Here is a 24,064-nt window from a genome sequence, read left to right on the forward strand (position 1 = left end):
AATGTGAGCCGTTCTGATGGTGCAGACAATAAAGACAGATAATAAACATTAAAAGTACCAAATACACAACATAAAAGATCAAACATATTTAAAGTTTCACATTCAGGTGAGTAATGTCTTAAAATATTCTCTCTTCTCTTCTGTGTTCAAACAGGGGTGCAAAGATGCAGGAGATCAGCTGCTGCAGTTGAAGAAAGTCCTGCAGACTCTTCCTGGTGTTAGAAATCATTTCATCTAAACACAAGACTGAGCAGCACTTCATTCTTTGGTGTATGTTTTCCTAAAAAAATTAAATAAAGTCTACACAAAAATAATGTGTCCCAATCATCTCCATACGTGTGTGAGGCTGTCTGCAGAGACCGTGTCCTCTGTTTCTTTTTGATGTTTTGATGTTTTGTTGTTGGGGCTCTTATTAGGACGACTTGAAATGTTGTTCACCTGCTTTGTCAATCAAACTGAATTCAGCCACAATTCTTTTATCCATCCAAGTTCCTGGAAATAACACATTTCGATTGCCCCCCTTTGAAAGTCACTCAAGGGGGGCTCAAGATCTGTTGTCCCATAGGAGCATTGTGTGGAGTTAAGTTCTGTGAATCTGAGTTTTCACAGGTAATTTTTGCAAATTATAGTTTGTGTAACATCAAATTAAAAACACTCCATCCATGACATGTAGACCACCCTTCTCGATTTACCATGTCAGCTCTTCTGATATAGTCCATGAATACAGTTGAATAATATGAATATATATATATATATATATATATATATATATATATATATATGTATATATATATATATGTATATATATATATATATATGTATATATATATACTTTTTATTTATTTTTTTATTTTTTAACTTTCAATCAAAGTTATTTATCAGTAGGAGGATTTTGTCTAATATTTTTATTTAATAATAAGTTCCTACATATAGCTCAGGAAATACTACTCTTATACAGTAAAACTCTTCCAAATAAATGTTTTTGTCCCTAATTGTATTTGTTTCCCGTGGTTCTTCATGATTGGCTCAGTTATTCAGCGAGGCGGAATGAAGGAGCAGGATCACTTCTGTTTTACAGCTGTTGCTCAATAACACCAGCATCGACATATCAGAGCCTCATGTAGGGAGAGATTCAGGCAGTCATCGACACGAACCAGGTGAGTTCTCCCACATCACCGAAAAAGACAAAACAACGAGTGCTATATTGAGTTTACTTATTGAATATGGATATTTTAGAAGTGTTTACACTGTGAGAGACAGAAAGAAAGAAAGAAAGAAAGAAAGAAAGAAAGAGGGCTGGATCATGAATAAGTAGGACAACAGGAACAGCTCACTGCCAACTAAAAACCTCTAAAAGAACCGTTCACAGATACAACTCGTATGATGTTACTATAAAAATAATAATAACTCGATGTGTTGGGTGAAACGTGGGAATTAAAGTCGTAGCAATATATTAGTAATGCGTCATTTTCAAAGTGGTCACAATGAAGCTCCATATAAAAGACAAAGGAAGTCAATACGCGTCATGTTTCCCAGTGCTCTTTCGCATTTCCTGTATTTTTTTTTTTTTATTATATCGTTTTAGTTGTTTTGTGTCTTTGCTGTTGGGCCTAGTTGCTCTGCGTCTCCTTGTGGTCATGTTGTGACTAATGTTCAGTCATCTTGTACATCAGCTTGTTGTTTTGTTAGTTTGTTTTTTCTCTCGTCAGCTGTTTAATTGTGCTGCCTTCAGGAGTATCTCGGAAATATGTAACTTCCCAGCTGTGCAGGTAGTGACGACTTACAAGCTGCTACTTGTGCTTGGAAATTAAACGTCAGCCATGGAAAAACAAACTTGCTTCTAAACTTTCTCAATTTTCCAAGCGTTTTTTTTTTTTTATACCTCAGCACTTTACTGGGACGCATGTTAGTTCAGAGGCTCATAATAAGGCAGTATTAATGTGCGCATGCCTCGTCAGGAGCACCTGAAGGCAGCATGAAGAAAATGAAGGGCAGCTTCACTCACTATATGAGAAATGACATAATTGTATATCACACCAATCAGGATGACCATAAGTTGCTGTGTTGGTATTTTGTCCCACCCTAAAGACAACATTATTACCAGGATGTGCTGTCCTAGTTTTAAGAGTGAATAAACATTATTTTCTAAAGTTCACATTTTGTTTTGAAGTGTATTTTATATGCGACATGATATAATATAAATAAGTAAATGTAAGTGTAAATGTGCTGCTGGAACATGTGAGCTGTTGGTGGGACAAATGGTGTTCTTAAAGTTAGAGGTTGGTTTAACATCAAAGACAATGTAGGGGTTTATTTATGAGGGCATTCCTTAAGACTGAGAAAGATAAACAATGTAGTATTGAAATGAGAACAGACACTTAGGCTACATTGGGGGAGATAAGAAGTTACCCTCATAGTGACCTGTGTAACCTTTGAAGCCATATGTCCTGAGGAACCACAGGGGGTGCAGGACTGTAGGAGCCTGAATGATCAAAGCCTAAATGAAGTCGTAAATGTACTGATGTTGTTGACCAATGCTGTATAAGTACAAGTGTCCTTCTTTGTTGGAGGAGGATCACATTTGGCTGGTGACTCTCCCAGGAACATGACTAACCTGGACTGATGCTGTTTCTTGACTTTGTAAATAAATGTCTTACATTACAAGCAAGTCAGTGTCAGCGGATTTTTCTTCATCATCTACACATCATCGTCTAAGGAGGAGAACTTAAGAAACTACAGTTTCTTCTGTCAGTCTTGTTTATTTTAGGATTCATGTTGGTTATTGATACAGCAGTCGTATAGGCTATCCATCCAGACCTCTCTGTGTGTCTTGTACCAGGTGTCAAACATGTCCGTCACCGTGGTCAAAGACGCAGATGTGACCGTGATCACTGTGGCGACAGACAGCAAGAGCATGCTTCCCCCGCTGTGCCAGGTCCTCAAGGCGCTCTGCTACAGTCCCGGGTGCTGCCGCCCCACCATCTACAAAGGGATGATGCAGAGCAGCGTGACTGCAGCTTTTGGGGTGAGGGGAATCATTACTCACTCACAGTATATGTTGTCAAAGAGGTGGTCCTGATTGATTTGATTGTTTTGAATCCACACAGGTGATACAGATCATGGTGGGTCTGTTCAACATTGGACTCGGGGCAGGACGAATAAGCCAACATCCGAATGATTTTGCTCATCTGGGAGTTGGTTTCTGGCTGGGTGGTTTGGTAGGGGCATATTTATTCCTACTACTATATTTATTCTACTCTCCTGAAATATACACAATATTCTCCAAATGTGTTGCACATGTACATACAAATGTCAGAATCAGTTTACCCCTAGTTAATGCTCAACACACAGTTGGGGTGAGCAGATGTTTTAGAGCACTTCTGTGACCACATTTTTAATAACAGTGATTTTAATATCAATTAAATTCATGTTGATTATAATTTGTGCACATGATCGAGCCGCCCTTACACCAGTAACAGAGCCCTGTGTTAGTTCATGTGGAGTATGGTAGTCCTGCCCGCAAGCTGCCATCAGCTGATCTGAGAACCGCCCCACTATCGACCAATCATAATCACACTCTGACAACGAGGCCGTCTATTTAAGCTCAACAGGGTCTTCTTTCCCCGCTGGTTTTTACCAAGTCTGTTCCCTTGGCTGTGGATTCTCTAGATCACAGGTGTCAAACTCCAGTCCTGGAGGGCCGGCTTCCTCAGACTTTTAGATGTCTCCCTGCTCTAACACACCTGCTTTAAACCAATGTGTTGTCATCAAGCTCTGCAGAAGCCTGATAACGAGTCACTCATTGGATTCAGCTGCGTCCGAGCAGGGAGACATCTAACAGTCTGAGGAAGCCGGCCCTCCAGGACTGGAGTTTGACACCCCTGCGAGTCTAGATAGAAGGTAATGACGGAGGGAATCTCACTGATAAGGTGACGATCTGCACGTTCACACACGCACCTCACAGCGGGAAGCTCTCCCGCAAAAAAAAAAAGCAACAGATGCTATGATGAGAATATTTTACTCTACGTCAAAGCGATTTTGAAGTTCTACAGAAACACAATATCAACTACAGAGCGGAGAACAAAATACCGGCGAACCGTACAATACGTGCACTCAGATGGTGGCGTGTCGACAGTCGACAGAAGTTCAAAGATGAAAGATTACCTTTTCTGTCTGAAGACCTCACTATTGTTCTCTCTTCAGTTCATTTTGTGCGGACTCGTCTCTGTGCTGGCCGGCCAGTTCTCCTCTTTTTGCTCGGTGAGTAGACCCTTAAAAAACATGCCGTCTTTTTTTATTTTTAAAACATGAAGCCAGCTGAATAATGAGATGTGTCTTCTCAGGTGGGCTTGGCTGTGTTCATGAACATAGTGGGATTTATCTGTTCCATCGTTGGTATTGTGATGTACAGCATCGACCTGAGAGAAGATTTGTCCGGCAGATACTGCGAGTGGGGCAAGTGGAACGATTGCCAATCTGTGCTGTTTCTTTATGAGGTGGGCAAAGTTTGAAAGTGAGGATGTAACTGGTTTGAAGTTCGACACTGGGGAAGAGTGTTTCACATCAGATGGGAACTTTAAATGGAGATTTCCTCTTTCTCTCTTTTCTGTGTGAAGCGTCTGCTGGCAGGTATTGACATCACGATGATCGTCATGCTCGTTCTCCAGCTGTGTGTCTGCATCAGCTTTGTTATTCTGGGCATCAAAGGTCTGATCAACATGCAGAAGAAGAAGGTGAGAATCAAGGCTCGTGATTAAAATGGCAGCAGGTTTTGTTGTTTTGGTTCCCTTTTGTTATTTTCTCATCAAATATTTCAAACATGTTTGAAAATAAAAACGTTAGATAGACGTCATTAACGGTGTCTTCACATATCTTATCAGAGGATATAAAAGAGGAAATAAGGAAAGTGTTTTTTCTTCAGCTGTTAATCGAGGGCCAGTGGTACAAGTGGACGGGCCAAGGTCCACCCAAAGGCGTCACCTGGCCCGAGCCGGGGCCGGAAGATCCTCTTGGTATTCATTTCCTCAAGCCGAAGGTAAAAAAAGACCTTGTGATCAATCCGGAGTCCTGAAGTCATTTCATCCAAACGCAGAGACGCATGAGGGAGATCAGCTTCATTTTAATCCTTCACACATCAGCTTTAAAATACCATTCACCAGCTTTCAAACCAAATCACAACCTTTGTATGCATGCACTTAAACCGTGTGATTAGAAATGTGTTGTTTCTAAATGTCTCATTCAGCTTTTAAAAAGATGTAAAAAAAAACCAAAACAAAAACAGAAATGTTTGACAAAGTCTTTGTTTGTTAGGGAGACATTTATTTAAATCTCTGCAGACATGATCAGATCCCGAGGAGTAAGTGGAACATGTTAAGAAGTGAAGTATTGTTACAAACACTAAAAATGGGCTCTCATGATTCAAGATAGATAGATAGATAGATAGATAGATAGATAGATAGAGAGAGATAGATACTTTATTGATCCCGAGGGAAATTCAAGGCATCCAGTAGCAGTATACAGACAGGCAGGACACAAGACATTAGTTACAATACACACCCGCTGTCCCCCCTCCCCTCTGTATACAATAATCCCCCAAACAAGATTTAGGAGCCCCTATGTGACTATGAGTAAACATAACTACAAGTTGAACCTGTGCAGTTAGCATTAGCATTGGACTTAAATTTATACAGCATAAATGTACATAACCTGTGAAGGAGAGAAAAACATGTGCTGATTAAAAGAGACCTGTAAAGTTAGAAGAGGAGTGATCCCGATACGACAGCGTCTGCCGTTTAAACACTCTGAAGGTGGAGGAAGAAAGAGAGGAATGTTTGAGCAAGATGTTTGTGAAGAACATTTTTCTTTTTTTTTTCTTTTTATCTCCAAATCGAGTCGAGTGAGTAAGTAAGTAAGTGTGCACAGCTGCTTCACTGCTGCATAGTGAAACTTTTAATCAAGAGCAAGAGAGAAGTCCACTGTGTTTTTGAAATGCCAGAGGATAAGAACCAGCAGCTACTTATTTCTCTAAAACCCAATGAGGCCCAAAATACATCTGTAAACAGAAGCATGGGGCGTTGGTGTCTTTGTGGGTAGTTTGATAGAATAAGAAGCCAGGAGAGAGAGAGAGAGAGTGGGAATGACAGACAGGAAAGGAGCCCCAGGTCAGACTTGAACCTGGGCCGCCCTCTTGAAGGACTCTAGTCTCTGTACATTGGGGCACGACTTCACTGCGATGGCGTCAGCGCCCGACATATCAAAAAGATTTGTCTTAAAAAAAGCGTTTTTGGCAGGTTGGGAATGTGTACCAGGTTCAACAATGTTACAAAAAGTCTATTAAGCGGTTTTCAAACATCTTTGTTTTTTGCTATTTCTTTGTTTTGACACTTTCTGTATCGTCTGAAATCTGAGCTGCTCCATTTTTCTTTGAATAAATCTGATTGGTTAAAAAAATATCAGAAACTTGCCTTGTGATTTTTCATGAAGGAGTTGGTTGGGCCTGAGACTCGACCTGTTTAGAACCATTGCTTATGATCACATTTGATTCCTATTGGTCACTGAGTTTTTGGTGTGTTACGCTTTTCGATTGCGACTTTTTCCGTCCGATTAAGCCGCAGTGAGTCAGAGTCAAACAGTTTCAACCCGGCTGTGTAGCCGCTTTTTCCAGTTTGCACAAGCAGGCGTGTTCACCAAACACTAACACCGACTCTGAACCAGGAGTGTTAAATGCTTTGAAAAGGTCGTCTGGCTTCAGTGAGTCTGAAAAAAAGAAGCTACGAGGAGCAAAAATAGAAAACCAACCTGATTCAAAAAAAAAAAAAAAAAAAAAAAAAATGAAGTTACTCAAATTAAATGTGTGTCAAGGTTTTTTGAATTGCAGTCTCAAATGACGGTTGACATGAAAGACCCTGATTGCTTATTTGTGAAAGATTTTTTTGTTTTCGGTTTCGGTTTCCTGAGACTACTGAAGAAAACCAAAATGATGCAATTTCTGGAAAACACCCGTCCCACCACATATTGTCACTACCTGCATTTGGTACGTTTCCTTTCTGTCAATCTGTCCTTTGTAAATTTGTTTGGGGACTGGTAAAAGTTTTCCGCCACTTTTACATTTTTCTCAGAGAAAAAGTGTTTGACATTGTGTAAGTGCGTTTTATAAAATGTAGATTTGTCTCATATTTTGTAAAAAAAAAAAAAAAGTCACACTATGTTATTTTGTTTCCCCTTTTAGCCTCCAAAATGAACATTTAGCAGGAACTACAACTCCCTAAACAGTTTCCACAACATCCACATTTCTTAAACTTGTACGAGGTTTGAAGACTGACAACGACACTGTAACATTAGACTGCGTTAGTTTGAGCTTTACCAAATAAACTGCTGCAGTGTTCACTGAGAGGCTGCTGGTTTTAATTTATTACCTCAACCTGTCATGACAACGTTGGCCACTAGATGGTGCTCATTCTCCAAAATCCCCACATTTTTTTCTGCGACACTCTTTCTGTAATTAAAAAAATGAGCTAAATGAAAATGAAAATAAATATTCCACCCCTCAGCTTCCTACGATATGAATGTTGACTGAATTTGAATTGTTAATGAACGTTTACATTTAGGTTTAAAGAAGTTTTAAACAGAACTCTGGGATTATTGGCAACTTTAAACTTTGATGACAATCTTCAGCGACATAAGAGGATGTTTTCCTCTTGAGAAAAAAAAATCTCACTCCCAAATACTACAGCACGTTAGAGACAGATATTATTGTGTCTGACTCAAAGTGTGGGAAAATCCCAACGACCTTGAAGTCAGGGCCGTTATTTGAAGAAACAATTATCGGATTGTTGAGACTGATTAGACGAGTTTGTCCAACAGCCTTGTCCCTTATCATTGTTCAAAATATGATGTCTTTGTATTTAGACTCATTTAAACACACGGCCGTTTGCTCAGACTGAACTTCCTGACTGACAAAGTCTTAAACTAGTTTCAGATGTTTTCTTTTAGAAAAGAACTGCAGACGTATCACACAAATGTGTTTTTATACCATTGTTGAAAACAGAAATCTGTCTCATCTTTGACTCAAACCAACATTTATCACCCTTAAATCAGCTTTTAAACCACCTTGAATAACCTGACTTTGAGGCCTTGTCTCATCGTCTATACTTCGTTTCTTGCGTCTCTGTGAAACTTCATCTTTTTCCGTCATTACTGTCCCAAAAGACGAGTTTTCATTTCACCAAGAACGGTTAAACTTCCTCTAAGAACAGATATCCCAGCATTCATTTCTGCGTCATATCCAAGAAGGAGAAGAAGGAGACCAGCAGGCAATGAACTGTAAAACTAAAGTCACTTCTACCGTCTATGTATATTTGAGGTAAGAAATCAACGCTGAATAATCTGAATATTGACTGTTTTACTAAAGTAGACGCAAAATTAGAAATTTGAGCCGAGGTTTAGGAATTCGGTTTTCTCTGTCACACACAGGCCACTGCAGATGTTTGATTAGATCATTGGCTCCTGTTAAGTCCGACTGTCTGTCTTTTGAAAGATCCTAAAAGTGAAATGTTCTTCTCTGGTAACTTCTCTTTTTCTCTTTCTCGCTACATGTGCTTTGAATCTGTGAGATTATGAGAAAGTGTCTTAATGAAAATAAGACCTGAAGGCAGCTGTTGAAATGTTGTTGTCTTTCAGTCAGGCTTCTCCTTTTATTGCTTGAACAGACCCTGAACTTCCCATCATCATCATCACCATCATCATTCATGATGGAGACACCTGTCTTGTTTTTATTTTTTTCAGTTTACTATAGCCCGCTCTCTGCACAGCAGGTGCGTTGAACGTACTTGTCCAGTCACGTCAAATTCCTGTTGAACAACACAGACGGAGAGGTTTAAGGCAGAGCCACAGGTATGTCTGTGTATGTCATGTTTTATCAATCCGGTGTAACATGTCGACGTAAACTAAAGCTGTCAAAACATGTGAATGGAAGGGAGGGATCTTCATCGGGTAACGACTATGTTCAGGTTTGAAGTGATTTTTGATTTCTTTTATTTCATCAGTTTGGTTCATAAATATTGGCGAAAAGGCCTCAAAACAACGAACGGATCAGACAACAGAAATCTACAGGCCGGTTTATGAATCAAAGCTTGCTGATAAAAATCCTTACTCTGTGCAGGGCACATATGTTAAATAGGAACTCTGTTTAGACCATATTTATTTATTAGCTCCATCACCAACTCTTAGCTAATGTGGCGCAGTGTCGATGTCCAAAGACAATAGTCATAGAATAATATGTGCAGGGCAAATATTTATTATGATTTGTTATGATTTATTATGATTTTTGACAGTGCTTACACTATCTACATGAAATGGGTTTTTTTTTAATGATTTTTGAAGGCGTAAAATCCTTGATATTGGCTGTTACAGTAACATCTGATTATACAATTCATGGTTTTACTGTTCTCTGACACACTGACAGCCAGAGATTTTATCAGCAGCTTTTTCTTGTTATTTCAGGAAATCGAACATTTGCTCTTAAAGTCACAACGTCCCTAACCTGTCTGATTTCTCTTCCGGTACGCAGCCCAAACGTATCAGTATCAGACAGGTGTTGTCTTAAATGGTTTATAAACAGGTGGAGGTGTCTGGAAGCTTAACATGGTTTGTCACACTTTGTCATACTATTGCAAAACAGTCATTGTTCATATTGTTTGAGAGATGTGAGATAAGAGAAGGATCTTTGAGATGAAGCCTCAGGTCACATATTGACATCATCACCAAACACAACCTATGATACCACCACTGAAACGAAACAGCAGAGAGGTTTTCTTTGAGAGACAGTCAGCAGCTCGTAGCGCCACATGAGCCTGTCGGGTCTTGCCCGGACATCGGTATGTAGCGATGGAGGACACAGGGGTGGGGACAGGGACCCAGACGTGCTGAGTGAAAACAAATACAGATTACAAGTCAGGACGGTGTTGTGTCAGTAGGTCTCTTCACCTGCACATTCTTCATGGTTTTTTGATGTACAGTTGGAGGGGAGGAACGAAACTGGATAGAGCAATTAAACATACCCACGGCACGAGCTGATTATTTCACACATGCAAATATTGACTGTCACACATGCAACATTACGTCTGCTGTGGGACTCAGAGTTTAAAGTGTTTCAGCTTGGAATAAAAGGACAGATGTAAAAGGGTCTTATAATGAGAGTTATCAGTGTGCTGTAATCAAAGACCTGATATGGGGAGCACATCTCTCTTACACTTGATGCTGTCACAGATTTTTAAACACTGGACCTCCAGGAGGAAAAATGTCAGATAGATAATTTTCTGTTTTTGAGGGCTGCGTGGTGATGCAGGGGTTAACACTGTCGCCTCACAGCGAGAAGGGTTCCTGGTTCAAATAGTTGTCGGACAGGAGCCTTTCCGTGTGGAGATTCACACAGTCCAAAGACATGCTCATTAGGTCAGCTGTCTCTGGACTGTCAGTGGATGTGGGTGTGTCTGGTTGTCTGTCTCTTTATGTCATCCCAAACGACTAAGTAATGGATAATGGATGGAAGGATTTCCTTTTTAGGTTGGTAAGATCTTGGTACATAATATCATTTATAACAGCACCTCTACAGGATACCCAACAATAAGCTGCTAAAGAAGACTCGGTGTGGATGAAGGCTGCAGCAGCTCACTCATGAAAGACTCCTTCAACTTCAGATCGAGGGTTTGAAAATCTGCACTTCACAACATCCTATTAACTATTCCCTTATTATTATTATTATTATTATTATTATTATCATTTTTTTAATTATTTTTTTTATTATTCCTTGACTTTGTCAGTTGTTTCCACACACATTTTAATGTGACAGAGTTTCTGCCCTTCTGTGCTCCTCGTGTTGAAGTTAGCTGCGTTCAGGGCCTGTAACGAATCAGACAGATCTGAAGTTAAGCTCCTCCCACGCACCATCTGACCTGCACCATCAGATTAAAGTATGGGACCACTTTCTCATTACCCTCCCAAAATGACTGCTGTTTCCATGGAGACTAAATTAATGGCGATGAGGTGACGGCTTGCAGTTCAATGTATTTTCTGCAAAGCGAGCGAATCTTTTCGTTGCCTCGTGATGTTTTCCTGCGTTCCTGAGGTCACCTGATGGGCCGGACTCAATGCAGGGCTGTGTGACCAAATCATATTCATGGAAGAGTAATTCAGGTCTGATTAAAAGCATCACTTCCCCTATTCAACGAAAATGTACCATCAGCCCCTTTAGCCTACCTGGGCGTGAACAGAAAGCGGCCTAAAGCAGCCTTTCCATACAGAGAGAGACGAGGGGGGACACACTGAAAAACATGAACATTCATGACTACTTCATTATATATTTATATACTTGATCATTTAGGCTTAACATTTGATCTAATTGTCTTTTTAAAATATTACATCAAATAGAAACTGGCTCGAAGGACAGGTTGTTTATTATTCTCCTGATTTTTATCCTCCTTCATTTTTCTTTCTGCTGTTTGATGCCTCTTTTAAACAAGTTCAGCTCATGTTATTCTGCATTTTCCTTTTCATGACTTCAGTAATATTTTCATTTCATTTTAAGGTCAAGGTCGTGGTCAAGGTCGAGGTCAAGGGATGAAATCATACAAAAAACTCAATCTGAACTATACTTTGGATCACGATCTCCTCGACGATGAAAGCAGTTTGATTTGTGTTGTTTCGGGCTGCTGAAGGCCGACGATGCAGCGATAAATCTGTGTAACTAGTTTAACACCACGGTTGAAGCGTTTAAAGAGCGAAAAGGATGTAAATCTTTTCTCACATTCATCAGACGGACACAAGTAAAAAAAAACAAAAACAAAGGGATGTTCTGTATTTTCTGTAAGTGCAAACAAGCACAAGAAATGATCCCGTTTGTGAGCAAAATGTATTTGACGTGTATTTTAGCTTCAAGGATTAGACTGACCCACCTGCTGGAGGACGCAGGGTTTGTGACAGTCAGCAGGGGGAGCTCTAAATGTTCTTGGCTTCTGTCCCCCTCCGTCCAGCTTTGTCCACGGTGGATACAAACAACATCAAAGGAATGATCTAATGTTCCTCTGTAGCATCTGGATGTGTATGCAAATGTTAAACACATCAATGAAAGAGGCTTTTCACTGACTGTGTTCGCTCACCCCGGCCAGTTTTGCAAGTATGTAAATTCATTAAAGGAAACAGAAAAGCCGGAAACACTCACTATCCTTTAACGTATGCTGATGAAGGCTTCGTGCTGAAACGTTTTCATTGTTGACCTGTAATCTGCTGCTCCTTTTGTGTCCTGTTTCCTCGTCTGCAGTTTCCCACCTGAAGATTTGTTTCTGTATGTGTGCTTCTTTTTCCTGCTGTTTGAGGTTTTTAAATACACCCAAAAATGTCCTGACAATCTTTCCCATATTGCACGTTTGTCGGAGTGTGTCAGAGCGGATCTTTCTCAAACTCTCACAGCTTCGTCTGAAACTTGCTGACGAAGCAGCATGCTGGCCTCGGCTCACTGAGCATTAAATTCACCGGCTCATTTGCCAGTGGAAATTTGGAAAGCACTTGTGAGAGATTTGCTTCGTTAGGACGTTACTGGCAAAGTTTAAATTCCTTCTGTCTCAGTTTTTTGTTGCGCTGGCAAACCAAACAGGTATCCAAAAAACAAAGTCTCAGCCCTCTACAAGCCCAGCGGGGTTATAATTAAACATCACGAGACTGTCTGAGCTCATTTAATTTATGTTATGAAAGTGTTTCTTGTGTTTCTTCTGCTGGCTTTGATGAAATCCCATCTCTCCTCTCAGTTCCTTTTCTCAAAGCTTTAGCCTCATGTCAGTGTCGTTGTTACTGCCAGGTTACTTGAGCCTGTGTTTTACTGTCTGCTGTGGTCTCCTTCGTCTTTTTAAATCTCCTCTCTAAGACTGCCTGCGATAAAGGGCTGCAAAAACAATCCAAACTTTACATAGCTGAGATAAAGTGGACTCAAAGGTTCCCAACCTGTTTATTTTTGCTTTCATAACCCCCATAAGGAATGGGCATAAACTCATTATTATCACAGATTACTGAACAAACAAATAAAAGCAGCCAAGGAACTGTGTGTGGTATGGTCTTACATTTTGCTGTCATGTATGCTAACTGTACACACTGATGCTTTTAAGACAAATAAAGCTCCTTACAGATAAATAAAGTTCTTTGAATTGGATTTTAGTCCTTGTTTCTGTATGAACTTCAACCATTAGGTTCTACCTTCTCAGGATGTTTCACATGATTATTTCTCAGAACTCTTTAAAAGTGAACCTGGCCAAAGAAAAGAGAAACCTGATAGTTGTTTCTCTCCGGACTTGTTATCTTTGCTACAACCCCTTCCAGCTTCGGCCAGACCCCCTTTTCAGGAAAGGTCAGAGGTCACAATTAGCTTTAACATGTCAGCCTTCAAAAGATTAAAATGTTCACTCTATCAACAGGTAGCAGCTCATTTTGATTTTATAACTGGAAACAAGAATCGATCAATACCCTGTGGTTACATTTCTTTACCTGTGTAAAAGTGGTGGTCGCGCACAGGTGCCTGTCTCAAAGATAGATAGATAGATAGATACTTTATTGATCCCGAGGGAAATTCAGGCAAGGCAAGATCAGCATCAAAAGAATAAAAAAGGAGACCGCACACTTGCTCCCTTTTCATGCATTTATTTTAAACTCACGGGATGTGCTTAAAATAAATGCATGAAAAGGGAGCAAGTGTGCGGTCTCCTTTTTTATACATTTCTTTACCTCACATCTCGGGATTTTAAGAAACGTTGTTTGAAAAAGTGGACTGTTTGACTCGCTTGTTTGGCTTTGCACTTGTTCGTTTTTGTTGCTTCACTTGACCCCGTCAGTGTGATGTAGTACTGCGACATGAGTCTTTATATGCCCAAGATAGAAAAGCCACAACCACATAATTATAGAGCAGTGTGGGTGTTTCCAAAGCAGCTAACCAACATCCTTTTTCTCGAAGCTGCAGGAATTCTCAACGGACAGTTTGGTGTCGTCTCAGTGATTCGTCGCTCAGTTTTGTTTATGTCAAGTCTTATTTATGTGTCCATGTGAATGGGTGTGGCTAACTGAAACAACCTCTTTGTAAGTTACATAACACAGCGTCCATGGTGCAGTGTAGTATTTAAGTATCAGGTGATCCACTGAAAGGAGAATCCAAAGGTTGTCATTCTGATTATAGCCTGTGTTTATTATATTTTTTCATGTTTTATGGTCTCATTTTTAGTCTTGTTGTGTAACATCCGGTGCTGCGTGGGTGGCACCTTGTTCAGGCTTTTGTGAAAACCCCAATAAAAGATCAATAAAATGTATCTTATCTTATTTTTAGTTCAATTTAAAAATCATGACTTGTAATATCAACATAGACTAAGGACATCAAAGGTAGTCCTACACCCGGTCAATCAACAACCTGAAGAAATGTGAGTCATTAAAAAAAACATGTTTGGAAGATTTATTACAATCATGAGGGTTCTCAATCTGAGCAGTTTACAATTTAACTTTGAGTACAAATATTACAGAGCAGTGCAACCACAAAAACACTTCCCATGAACAGATTTAAAGCAAATATCAGGCTTGTTTTGGTCTAAAAATAACACTTATGAAGAAACTACAATAAGGTGGATACATAAAGAGGTCACAAACATGGAAAAGACAAAAACACAAAAGATATCTTAAAAAATCAAAACAGGAGAGTGGTGTACAAGTTTAACACATTTGATCAATAAAGCAGCGTCATGTCAAAGTCCGATTCTTTGATCATGATCAGGATGTGCAAATAAAGTTTCAATCACTCCGGCAACTTTGTGTTACACCTTCATCTTTGGGGCTTTCTCCTTCTTTCTTCTAGCTGCACATTGCAGCAAGCAGTAACATTGTTGACTATTTTTTCGCAGGTTATTATAAAATGAAACCAACATTATTTATTTTAACGTCTCTGTAAATGTCTGCAGACATTTTCTCTCTTGGCTTTGAGTCCTCGACAGGCTGAAGTCCCTGCTTATCTCGACCAGCAGAATATTATCTGTCTGACAGCTGGAGTCTACTTCAACAACTTTCCTTTTACAAAAACAAACCGTCAGTATGAAATTCAGTTGTTGATCTTTTAGCACAATTTCTCAACATTGTCAACTTGCTTAAATTTATGTTGACAATTTACCAGTTACACAATAAAAATGGAGAAACATGGGAATCAATACAGCCTAGACAAAGAAGCATTCTCATGTCTGTTTTGAGAAAAAAAAAAGAAAGTCAGCTGCGTGAGAGCAGAACAATTTAAAGAAAAAAAACCAGATGAAAACCTGATGAATAGAAAGGTGAAATTAAGGAACTCACTGTGTCAAAAGTCATTGCAAAGATTAAGTAAAGTAGCAATGACAGACTGTGATTATCAATGTAAATATGAAGAACCCTACAAATATTATGGAAGTGATTTTTGAGATTTTTTTTCAGTGTCTAGATGATTCAAGATGAGTGAACGCAGACATAGAGGGGCTTGTGCTCCTCCCAGTAGTGGAGCTCGTCTGGGAAGCTCCAGGAACAGGCCAGATCTTTGCTGATTTTGACTGTGTGGACCACGCAGTCGCCGGGCAAATTCTCAAACAAGAACTCAGCCAGACTCACCACCGAGAGTCTCTTCTGGCCCTGAACCAGCTGCTGGATTCGATTCTTATCCACAGGCTCTGGGGAGGAACTGTAGGACACCCAGACGTTCAGTTTCTCATCTGATGAAGGGACCTGGAAGCGACTCTTCCCTGTCGGGCAGTGGGAATTCTCTTTGTTAAATAGGTAAAATAGCCCTGAGGGGGATCTAAAGACACGCACTGACCACCCCACCCAGTCATACTTCTTCTTCAGCTTCTCTACAATAGCATCAGCAAGCTGCTGGTTGGTCAACTCTGGATGGTCTTTCACCAGTTGACGTGAATCCAGCTCTGCCTGCTTGGGGAAGCTTTCAATGCAGTCCAAAATGACAGCGTCCATTTTCTCCTGGACAACCTTCATCTTCTTGATCCAGTCTTTCAAAAGTGCATCCTCCTCGTTGTATCCCTTCAGAGCTGCATGGCCCAGCAGAGCAATGATCCCGATAGAGAAGAGCTTCTTCAGTTGGGCACAGAAGTCCTCCACCGGCCGGCGACTCTTCTCCTCGTACTCCAGGATTTTCTCAAGAATGGAGTTATCTCCTGTCACAGAGTCGTACAGCGTGATAAGGCTTCTGTCACCACCGGATCTGCTAAAGTGGTCCAGGAACAACTCCTTCCTTTTCTCCCAATACTCTGGTTTGGCGTTGAAGATGTCCTTGAACTTCCTGTACTGGTTGGTGATGTTGTCCTCATCTTCGTAATACATTTCATCCAATTGGATCCTCAGGATCTCGTTGTGGGTCTGCTTCATCTCCTCTGAGAACGCCTCCAGGCGGTCTTGCACCCTCTGCAACTGCTCCTTCGTGTATGTAGCCTCTTTACTTTCTACATTGCCCAGAGCCAGTTTAACAAACTGAGCAGCGACGGAGAAAATGGGGAAATGATCGCCGGTGAAACTCGCCAACACTTCAGCTCCCTGTTCCAACACTTCCACCACACTTTCCCACATATTCTTGTTCTCTGAAACGAGGTTCAGTAGTCCTGCCATTGTTGCTGACGTGTCTCAGACTGATTCTAACAAGTGAACAAGAGAGAGCTCCCCCTCTCATTTTTATTTACTCTTCTTGTGTAACATTCGGTGCTGCGTGGGTGGCACTTTTCTCAGGCTTTTGTGACAACCAAATTTCCCCCAATAAAAGATCAATAAAATGGATCTTATCTTATTTTTAGTTCAATTTAAAAATCATGACTTGTAATATCAACATAGACTAAGGACATCAAAGGTAGTCCTGCACCCGGTCAATCAATAACCTGAAGAAATGTGAGTCATTAAAAAAAATTTGTTTGGAAGATTTATTACAATCATTGCGTTGATGTATCAACGAGGATTTTCAATCTGAGCAGTTTACAAATTAACTTTGAGTACAAATATTACAGAGCAGTGCAACCACAAAAACACTTCCCACCAACAGATTTAAAGCAAATATCAGGCTTTTTTTGGTCTAAAAATAACACTTATGAAGAAACTACAATAAGGTGGATACATAAAGAGGTCACAAACATGGAAAAGACAAAAACACAAAAGATAGATTAAAAAATCAAAACAGGAGAGTGGTGTACAAGTTTAAAAACAGTAGAGCCCACACATTTGATCAATAAAGCAGCGTCATGTCAAAGTCCGATTACTTGATCTAAATCTTTATAAAAAATAAAGACCCATCAAGGCACTGGATGGCTTAGCAGTTGTGTTGAGCACCCCGTGTATTGAGTCCTCATTGCAGCGGTCATGGGTTCAAATCCAACCTCGGCCCTTTGATGGGTGTCAAACCACACTCTCATCAGCTGTCCTATCTAACAAAGGCGAAGGCCCCAAAGTACAACACAAAAAAGACCCCCAACCCCTGACCTACTTATTCCAAAAACTGTTTATCGCTATGTAAAAGTAGACTTTCTTATAAAAGCCAATAACAAGTTGAGATGAAGGTTTTGAGAAGATTACACATTCCAGTTGGTGTTACACAACCAGAGGTCAGAAGAGAATAGCTGTGCTCCTCATCAGTATGCAAACAAAGAGTGAGGTTAGCATGTTTAAGGCGTGATCAGGATGTGCAAATAAAGTTTCAATCACTCCAGCAACTTTGTGTTACACCTTCATCTTTGGGGCTTTCTCCTTCTTTCTTCTAGCTGCACACTGCAGCAAGCAGTAACATTGTTGACTATTTTTTCGCAGGTTATTATAAAATGAAACCAACATTATTTATTTTAACGTCTCTGTAAATGTCTGCAGACATTTTCTCTCTTGGCTTTGAGTCCTCGACAGGCTGAAGTCCCTGCTTATCTCGACCAGCAGAATATTATCTGTCTGACAGCTGGAGTCTACTTCAACAACTTTCCTTTTACAAAAACAAACCGTCAGTATGAAATTCAGTTGTTGATCTTTTAGCACAATTTCTCAACATTGTCAACTTGCTTAAATTTATGTTGACAATTTACCAGTTACACAATAAAAATGGAGAAACATGGGAATCAATATAGCCTAGACAAAGAGGCATTCTCATATGTCTGTTTTGAGAAAAAAAGAAGCCAGCTGCGTGAGAGCAGAAAGCTCATTATTGTCAGTTCACAAATGTACTTTATAGAGCTTTATTGTATCTGTACCAAGCAAAACCTCTGTTGACGAAATCTGAAACCAATGCATAAGTGCAAAAATCTGCAGTTCCTTAAATGTCCACTTGAGGCCGAGTGCAAAAGCCAAATCCCCAATTTTAACATCAGCTATAAACACATTTACTGGTACAAAAAAATATTTGGTATCAATTTCCTGCACAGTTTCTTTAGATGGTTAAAACTGTTCAGTCCTTTTCACAACTGAGGATCTTGTATCTCGAGTATCAGGGATTGTGAATACTCAGGAGAATAGGTTGAGATATTGGGCATGAAAGATACCTTTACTTTGACTTGATGTATTCCCACTAATGAAAGAATCTTACTGTAGAAATTCAAAGAAAAAAACCAAACATAATTCAGATGAAAACCTGATGAATAGAAAGGTGAAATTAAGGAACGCACTGTGTCAAAAGTCATTGCTGAGATTAAGTAAAGTAGCAATGATAGACTGTGATTATCAGTGTAAATATGAAGAACCCTACAAACATGATGGAAGTGATTTTTTTTTCAGTGTCTAGATGATTCAAGATGAGTGAGCGCAGACATAGAGGGGCTTGTGCTCCTCCCAGTAGTGGAGCTCGTCTGTGAAGCTCGAGGAACAGGCCAGATCTTTGCTGATTTTGACTGTGTGGACCACGCAGTCGCCGGGCAAATTCTCAAACAAGAACTCAGCCAGACTCACCACCGAGAGTCTCTTCTGGCCCTGAACCAGCTGCTGGATTCGATTCTTATCCACAGGCTCTGGGGAGGAACTGTAGGACACCCAGACGTTCAGTTTCTCGTCTGATGAAGGGACCTGGAAGCGACTCTTCCCTGTCGGGCAGTGGAAATTCTTCTTTTTGTTTAATAGCCCTGAGGGGGATCTAAATACCCGCACTGACCACCCCACCCAGTCATACTTCTTCTTCAGCTTCTCTACGATAGCATCAGCAAGCTGCTGGTTGGTCAACTCTGGATGGTCTCTCACCAGTCGACGTGAATCCAGCTCTGCCTGCTTGGGGAAGCTTTCAATGCAGTCCAAAATGACAGCGTTCATTTTCTCCTGGACAACCTTCATCTTCTCACCCCATTCTTTCAAAAGTGCATCCTCTTCGTCGTATCCCTTCAGAGCTGCGTGGCCCAGCAGAGCGATGAGCCCGATGCAGAAGAGCTTCTTCAGTCGGGCACAGAAGTCCTCCACCGGACGGCGACTCTTCTCCTCGTAGTTCAGGGTGATCTCAAGCACAGATTCCCCGGAGAAGTTATCTCCTGTCACAGAGTTGTACAGCGTGATCAGATTTTTGTCACCACCGGTTTTGCCAAAGTGGTCCAGGAATGTCTTCTTCTTGACCTCCCGAAACTTTGGTTTGGCGTTGAGGATGTCCATGTACTTCCTGAACTGATTGGTGATGTTCTCCTCAATTGGGAAGTACACGGCATCCAATCCGCTCCTCTTGATCTCGTCGTTGATCCGCTGAATCTCCTCTGAGACCACCTCCAGGCGGTCTCGCACCTTCTGAAACTGCTCCTTCATGAATGTAGCCTCTTTACTTTCTACATTGTCCAGAGCCAGTTTAACAATCGGAGCAGCGATGGCGAAAACAGGGAAAAGATCGCCGGCAATACTCGCCACCACTTCAGCTCCCTGTTCGAACACTTCCATCACATTTTCCACCATATCCTTCTTCTCTGATACGAGCCTCTGCAGTTCTGCCATTGTTGCTGATGTGTCTCAGACTGATTCTAACAGGAGAAAAAATATTGACATGCTCAGAAACATTCAACACAGGTCTGATGTTTAAGAAAATGCTCTAAAAAAAGAGGAAAAAACTGAAGCGAAACGAGACAGTCATAGTATTGGACACAAATGTTAGGTTTTTAGTTTTACTTACAGTTTGCTTCAGTGTTGTTGGACTGTGGCCTTCTCCCTCGCCTCTCTTACAACACAGCAAAACTGATAAGGAAAGAGACAAAACAGCAAAGTGAGCTTCAGTTCTGGCTGCTGGCCACACCCAGTGAGCAATGAGTCAACTATGCAGAGAGCATTCAGCAATGATGGCAGACTGGTAAAGGTTTGTAAGTTGTATGTGCTTGTTTGCTGAGAAAATGTAAAGTGTACGTTACAGGTATGATGGGAATGGTTACATAAGAAAAGCTACTTTATAACAGGAACAGGCTACATGCGTCTCTTAGTGTTGAGCATCACTAGGATCACTAACCTCACGTTCAAAAAAGATTTCACAAAATATTGCACTAAACTATTAATTAGATAAATGAAAAGTGGATATGTTTTTTAATGTATTTCCTGCAGAGTGAGTGTTTAAGACTTCCATACTTAAAGGAACAGTTCTGTATTTTCTGCACTTAAAGTTAGCTGAAAAATACTAAACATTAGCAAGCAATGTAGCATCTGCCTGCCAGCAGCTTAATAGCTTAACTTAGCATAACTACAGCATGTTTGAGTGTCTACAAAGTAAGCTTAAAAACAACAAAATGTTGTTTCAAGGAGGTTTATGTGTCTGACTTTTTAGTGAGCAGTGCCTTTGCATATTGAGGTTTTTTGTGAGACAGAATACGTTATCTTTTTGGTAGCGTCATGCTAGCAGTTTTTTCAGACTTTATGCTAAGCCAGTTTAACCAAGTTTAGATTTGTCAAAATAAGAGTTGTTACCTTTCGTCTAACCTTCTGAGGGAACTTTAATCAGTATGTTAAAAATATTATTCTAACTTTAAGCAAACAATAAAAAGTCATGAAAACGCCAGAATTGAGTCTATTTGTTCAAAGTTTGCAAACACTTTCTGCAGGTAAATGTTAAAGGGTTACATTTGCTGGGCAAATATTTAGGATTCTTAGTCAGCAACAGTCAGTGGTAAATAAAGAAGCCTGACATATCTTTAACTGGATTGCTTGAATAATTGCTTCAATGGACATAACAGAAACAACACAGTAATATGAGCAGGGTTTTCCATGATCTGTGTAATTGTTGATATGAAAGAAATTACTCCTTGTCTTGATCATATAAAAACAAGAAGTCCATTGGGTTTGGGAAATATTGAGTAAACTTCAACAACTCCTCCTTCAGGTCAGAAACAGAGAAAGCTGACTTTTAGCGCAAAACAGATCTACTGCCTGGGCATGTTCAGGCATGTCTGTTTTCAAAACTGGAAACAATTTATGTGGAAATCGGTGGAAATCCGATTTTGGCACACAGTCATCTTCTGGCTTCACAACCCCAGTCTCATGTTCAACACTGAAGTAGGTAAAGAGCCTTTCAAAACATGTTGTGAATCAAGTTTTTGACCTTTAGGATGTTGTTAATGTGCATGTTTGTAATTGTGACTGATGGAGAAGCAGCAGTGGTGGTTCTCCCGAGGCCAACGCTGTCAATAATGGAGCAGCAGGCGTGGGAAGTGATTGAGTATAAGAGGTGAAACTCGCTCGACAACAGTGCGTTTTTCCAGTGAATCTCAGCAAGTTACCACGGAAACAAGACCAGGGAAAATAATCTGTCAGCTGGTTCGTGTCCCTCTGCTGAGGTCTGCTGTGTGGGGTTTATCTGATGGAGACTGCAGCATCCATCTCTCAGCCTCATACATCACACACCTCTGCAGCAGTTACACACACCTGCATGCATCCTGGTTAATCAGGGGTTAATTTTCAGCCCAGCTAGAGTCTGCAAATGTTTATGTCTGATGTCTCTTCAAAATGAAAGAAATAGTCTGACAGTTTGAGAGGTAGCCTTCCAAGCTTTTCTGCTGAGAGTTGGTGACAAGATTGATTAAACGTGTATGTTTTTCCATTAAATATCAAGCTAGCATCGTACTTAGCTTAGCTTAACATAACACGTGGAAACAGAGGTATTAGCTGACTTGGTTGGGCTTGAAACAAAAACCTCTAAAGCTCATAAAAAGACAACATGATTAATAAAGAAACCTAAATGTAAAAATGTGTCTTATTTGCTGTCCTATTTTTTTGGCAGGAAGGCAGCAACTCCTGTGTTCAGCCTCAATGCTAAGCTGAAGCTATTTACTAATGCGTCACATCTAATAAACAAAGATGAGAGTAGTAGCCATCTTGTAATCCACTCTAAGCAACTAAGCAAATCACCCAATTATTTCTATAAGCAAGCATCCTTACAATATACAATACCGATCATTCAGCTTTGTAACTTATCTGCAATATGCCCATAAAAAAACGTATGAACTGAAGCAAAAAAGTAAACAGGAAACTCCATCAGAATGTCAAAGCATTTACAGCTAAGGCATCTTATTTGATTTAACCGTTGCTAAAACTGTGATTCCTGATTTCTTCTGATGTTCTCTCTCTCTCAGGGTCCCAGGGGTCGTGTAACTGCAGACTGAGTGCATGTAAAGCTCCTTCACGCAGGTTATTCTAACATCAAAGTGCTGAAAGAAATCAGATTTTCAGACACAAAGAGCTTGATGTGCAGCTGCAGTTTGCGTACCAGAGATGCAGGTTGAATGTGAAGATGTAAGAAAGCTGTTTCCAATATCGTGCAGCCCTCATACTGATGCATCTGTATTCATTACAATCAATGCATATTCGGGGTTCGATGGTATTTTTATGACAGAGGACCCTTGCTAAACTTGCTCTTATTATTTATAGTTCATGGCATAAATTGGTAACACCGCCTGGTTTACAACAGGGACATTTTGAATGCAGAACTTTAACATGTTATTGAATATTTTCAGTGATATTATTGACACTCAATATGATAAGGCTACCTCTCAATGTAGGCTCTTGTAACAAACACCAGACTAAATAAAAACCATGTAGGCTGAGTCTTTGAAATATGTTAATTCCCAGAATAAAGTCAAATGATTTGATTAAGCGAAAAGGGAGCAAATCACGTGCATGCTGCCATCTTATTTCAACAGGAATGAAAGAGTTTAAATGGCCGAGTTCATGTCTCAAATATATTATGTGCCACTACTTCCTCTGAACAAGATGACACCCCCCCCCCTCTCTCTCTTTCTGCTCCACCAGCTGACCACTCAGTCTGACCACTCGAGGGATCCGGACTAAACGATCTGTTAATGCGCCCTCTTAATGGCACAAACATCGATCCGTCCGTGTACGAGGGCTCTAATTGTATCAGTTTACAGCCAAAGGACAGAGAGAGAGAGGCAAACAAACATCGCAGGTTAACACCGCAGACAAAGTTTTTTTTTTTGTAACAACAAAACGCGTAACGCCTCCACAAAGTTTGGGCACTTCCTGGAAAAAGTGAAGTTGGCAACCAACGCCCACAAAGTCCAAAAGTTTTTGTTTAAAGTGAAATAAATTCCGCAGATTCATCTTATTACCCACTTTGCTGTATTAAATGAAGCTGCGCTAACGACATATGTAATAAGTATTTGACGTTTTAACAGCAGTATAGTCTACTGTGCGTCATCAGGGGAAAAAAAGATCGATTATGTAACAACCGGACTGGAGTGAAGTCGATGAACTTAAATCGATCACATCCTATTTAAGTGTCTAAAAACGGAATTCACATGAATGTCCCTGTCCACTTTGAAGCATTTGAAACAGAAATGGACTCACCTTCCAAAGTTTACGGAAGAAACGCTCAAACTTGCACACTGTTTGTCTTCCTATTGGTCATGTGGCTCTCGAGTTACAGAGAAGAGGCACACCCAGTCAGACAAGGAAAAGTTGGGTGGCAGACAAAGACTGAAGTTGTGAGCATGATATGCTGCTGCTGCTGCTGCTGCTGCTTTGTGGCGTTATGACAACAGGTCAGCCTCCACCCTTATGATAAACAATGGCGTGTTATTAAACCTTT

At 40.4% G+C, this 24,064-nt stretch overlaps 3 protein-coding genes across 4 annotated transcripts; 1 reads left to right on the forward strand and 2 right to left on the reverse strand.

Moving 5' to 3' along the window:
* The first annotated feature begins 1,050 nt into the window (after positions 1 to 1,050).
* LOC306824794 (membrane-spanning 4-domains subfamily A member 4A-like) lies at positions 1,051 to 6,453 on the forward strand. Its single transcript, XM_079345145.1, has 7 exons — positions 1,051 to 1,157; positions 2,840 to 3,025; positions 3,108 to 3,218; positions 4,204 to 4,260; positions 4,344 to 4,496; positions 4,617 to 4,733; positions 4,922 to 6,453. The coding sequence occupies exons 2-7, from the start codon at positions 2,849 to 2,851 to the stop codon at positions 5,069 to 5,071; spliced, it is 765 nt and encodes a 254-aa protein (XP_079201271.1). The 5' UTR covers positions 1,051 to 1,157; positions 2,840 to 2,848; the 3' UTR covers positions 5,072 to 6,453.
* Positions 6,454 to 15,269: 8,816 nt separating this feature from the next.
* LOC306823522 (protein rapunzel-like) lies at positions 15,270 to 16,812 on the reverse strand. Its single transcript, XM_079343106.1, has one exon. The coding sequence runs from the start codon at positions 16,657 to 16,659 to the stop codon at positions 15,493 to 15,495; it is 1,167 nt and encodes a 388-aa protein (XP_079199232.1). The 5' UTR covers positions 16,660 to 16,812; the 3' UTR covers positions 15,270 to 15,492.
* Positions 16,813 to 16,952: 140 nt separating this feature from the next.
* On the reverse strand, positions 16,953 to 24,056 carry LOC306823521 (protein rapunzel-like). 2 transcript variants are annotated; one of them, XR_013779009.1, is made up of 4 exons: positions 23,824 to 24,056; positions 20,150 to 20,211; positions 17,956 to 20,000; positions 16,953 to 17,296 (listed from the first exon to the last, which is right to left on the reverse strand). XR_013779009.1 is itself a non-coding variant. In XM_079343105.1 (3 exons), the coding sequence occupies exon 3, from the start codon at positions 19,972 to 19,974 to the stop codon at positions 18,802 to 18,804; it is 1,173 nt and encodes a 390-aa protein (XP_079199231.1). In that variant the 5' UTR covers positions 19,975 to 20,000; positions 20,150 to 20,211; positions 23,824 to 24,056; the 3' UTR covers positions 16,953 to 18,801. The 2 variants fall into 2 exon arrangements, 1 of the variants encoding a protein (XP_079199231.1); XM_079343105.1 differs by having other exon boundaries at positions 16,953 to 20,000.
* Between the last annotated feature and the right edge of the window lie 8 nt (positions 24,057 to 24,064).

The sequence above is a fragment of the Symphodus melops genome, assembly GCF_947650265.1.
Source record: "Symphodus melops genome assembly, chromosome: 5".
NCBI lineage: Eukaryota > Metazoa > Chordata > Actinopteri > Labriformes > Labridae > Symphodus > Symphodus melops.

What these genes read in the sequence shown, in the direction of transcription:
- LOC306824794 (XM_079345145.1), top strand. Translation starts at nt 2,849, where the DNA reads ATGTCCGTCACCGTGGTCAAAGACGCAGATGTGACCGTGATCACTGTG. An exon ending in CTGTGCTGTTTCTTTATGAG is followed by an intron (nt 4,497 to 4,616) that starts GTGGGCAAAGTT and finishes TTCTGTGTGAAG; the next exon opens with CGTCTGCTGGCAGGTATTGA. An exon ending in TCAACATGCAGAAGAAGAAG is followed by an intron (nt 4,734 to 4,921) that starts GTGAGAATCAAG and finishes TTTTTTCTTCAG; the next exon opens with CTGTTAATCGAGGGCCAGTG.
- LOC306823521 (XM_079343105.1), bottom strand. Translation starts at nt 19,974, where the DNA reads ATGGCAGAACTGCAGAGGCTCGTATCAGAGAAGAAGGATATGGTGGAA.
- LOC306823522 (XM_079343106.1), bottom strand. Translation starts at nt 16,659, where the DNA reads ATGGCAGGACTACTGAACCTCGTTTCAGAGAACAAGAATATGTGGGAA.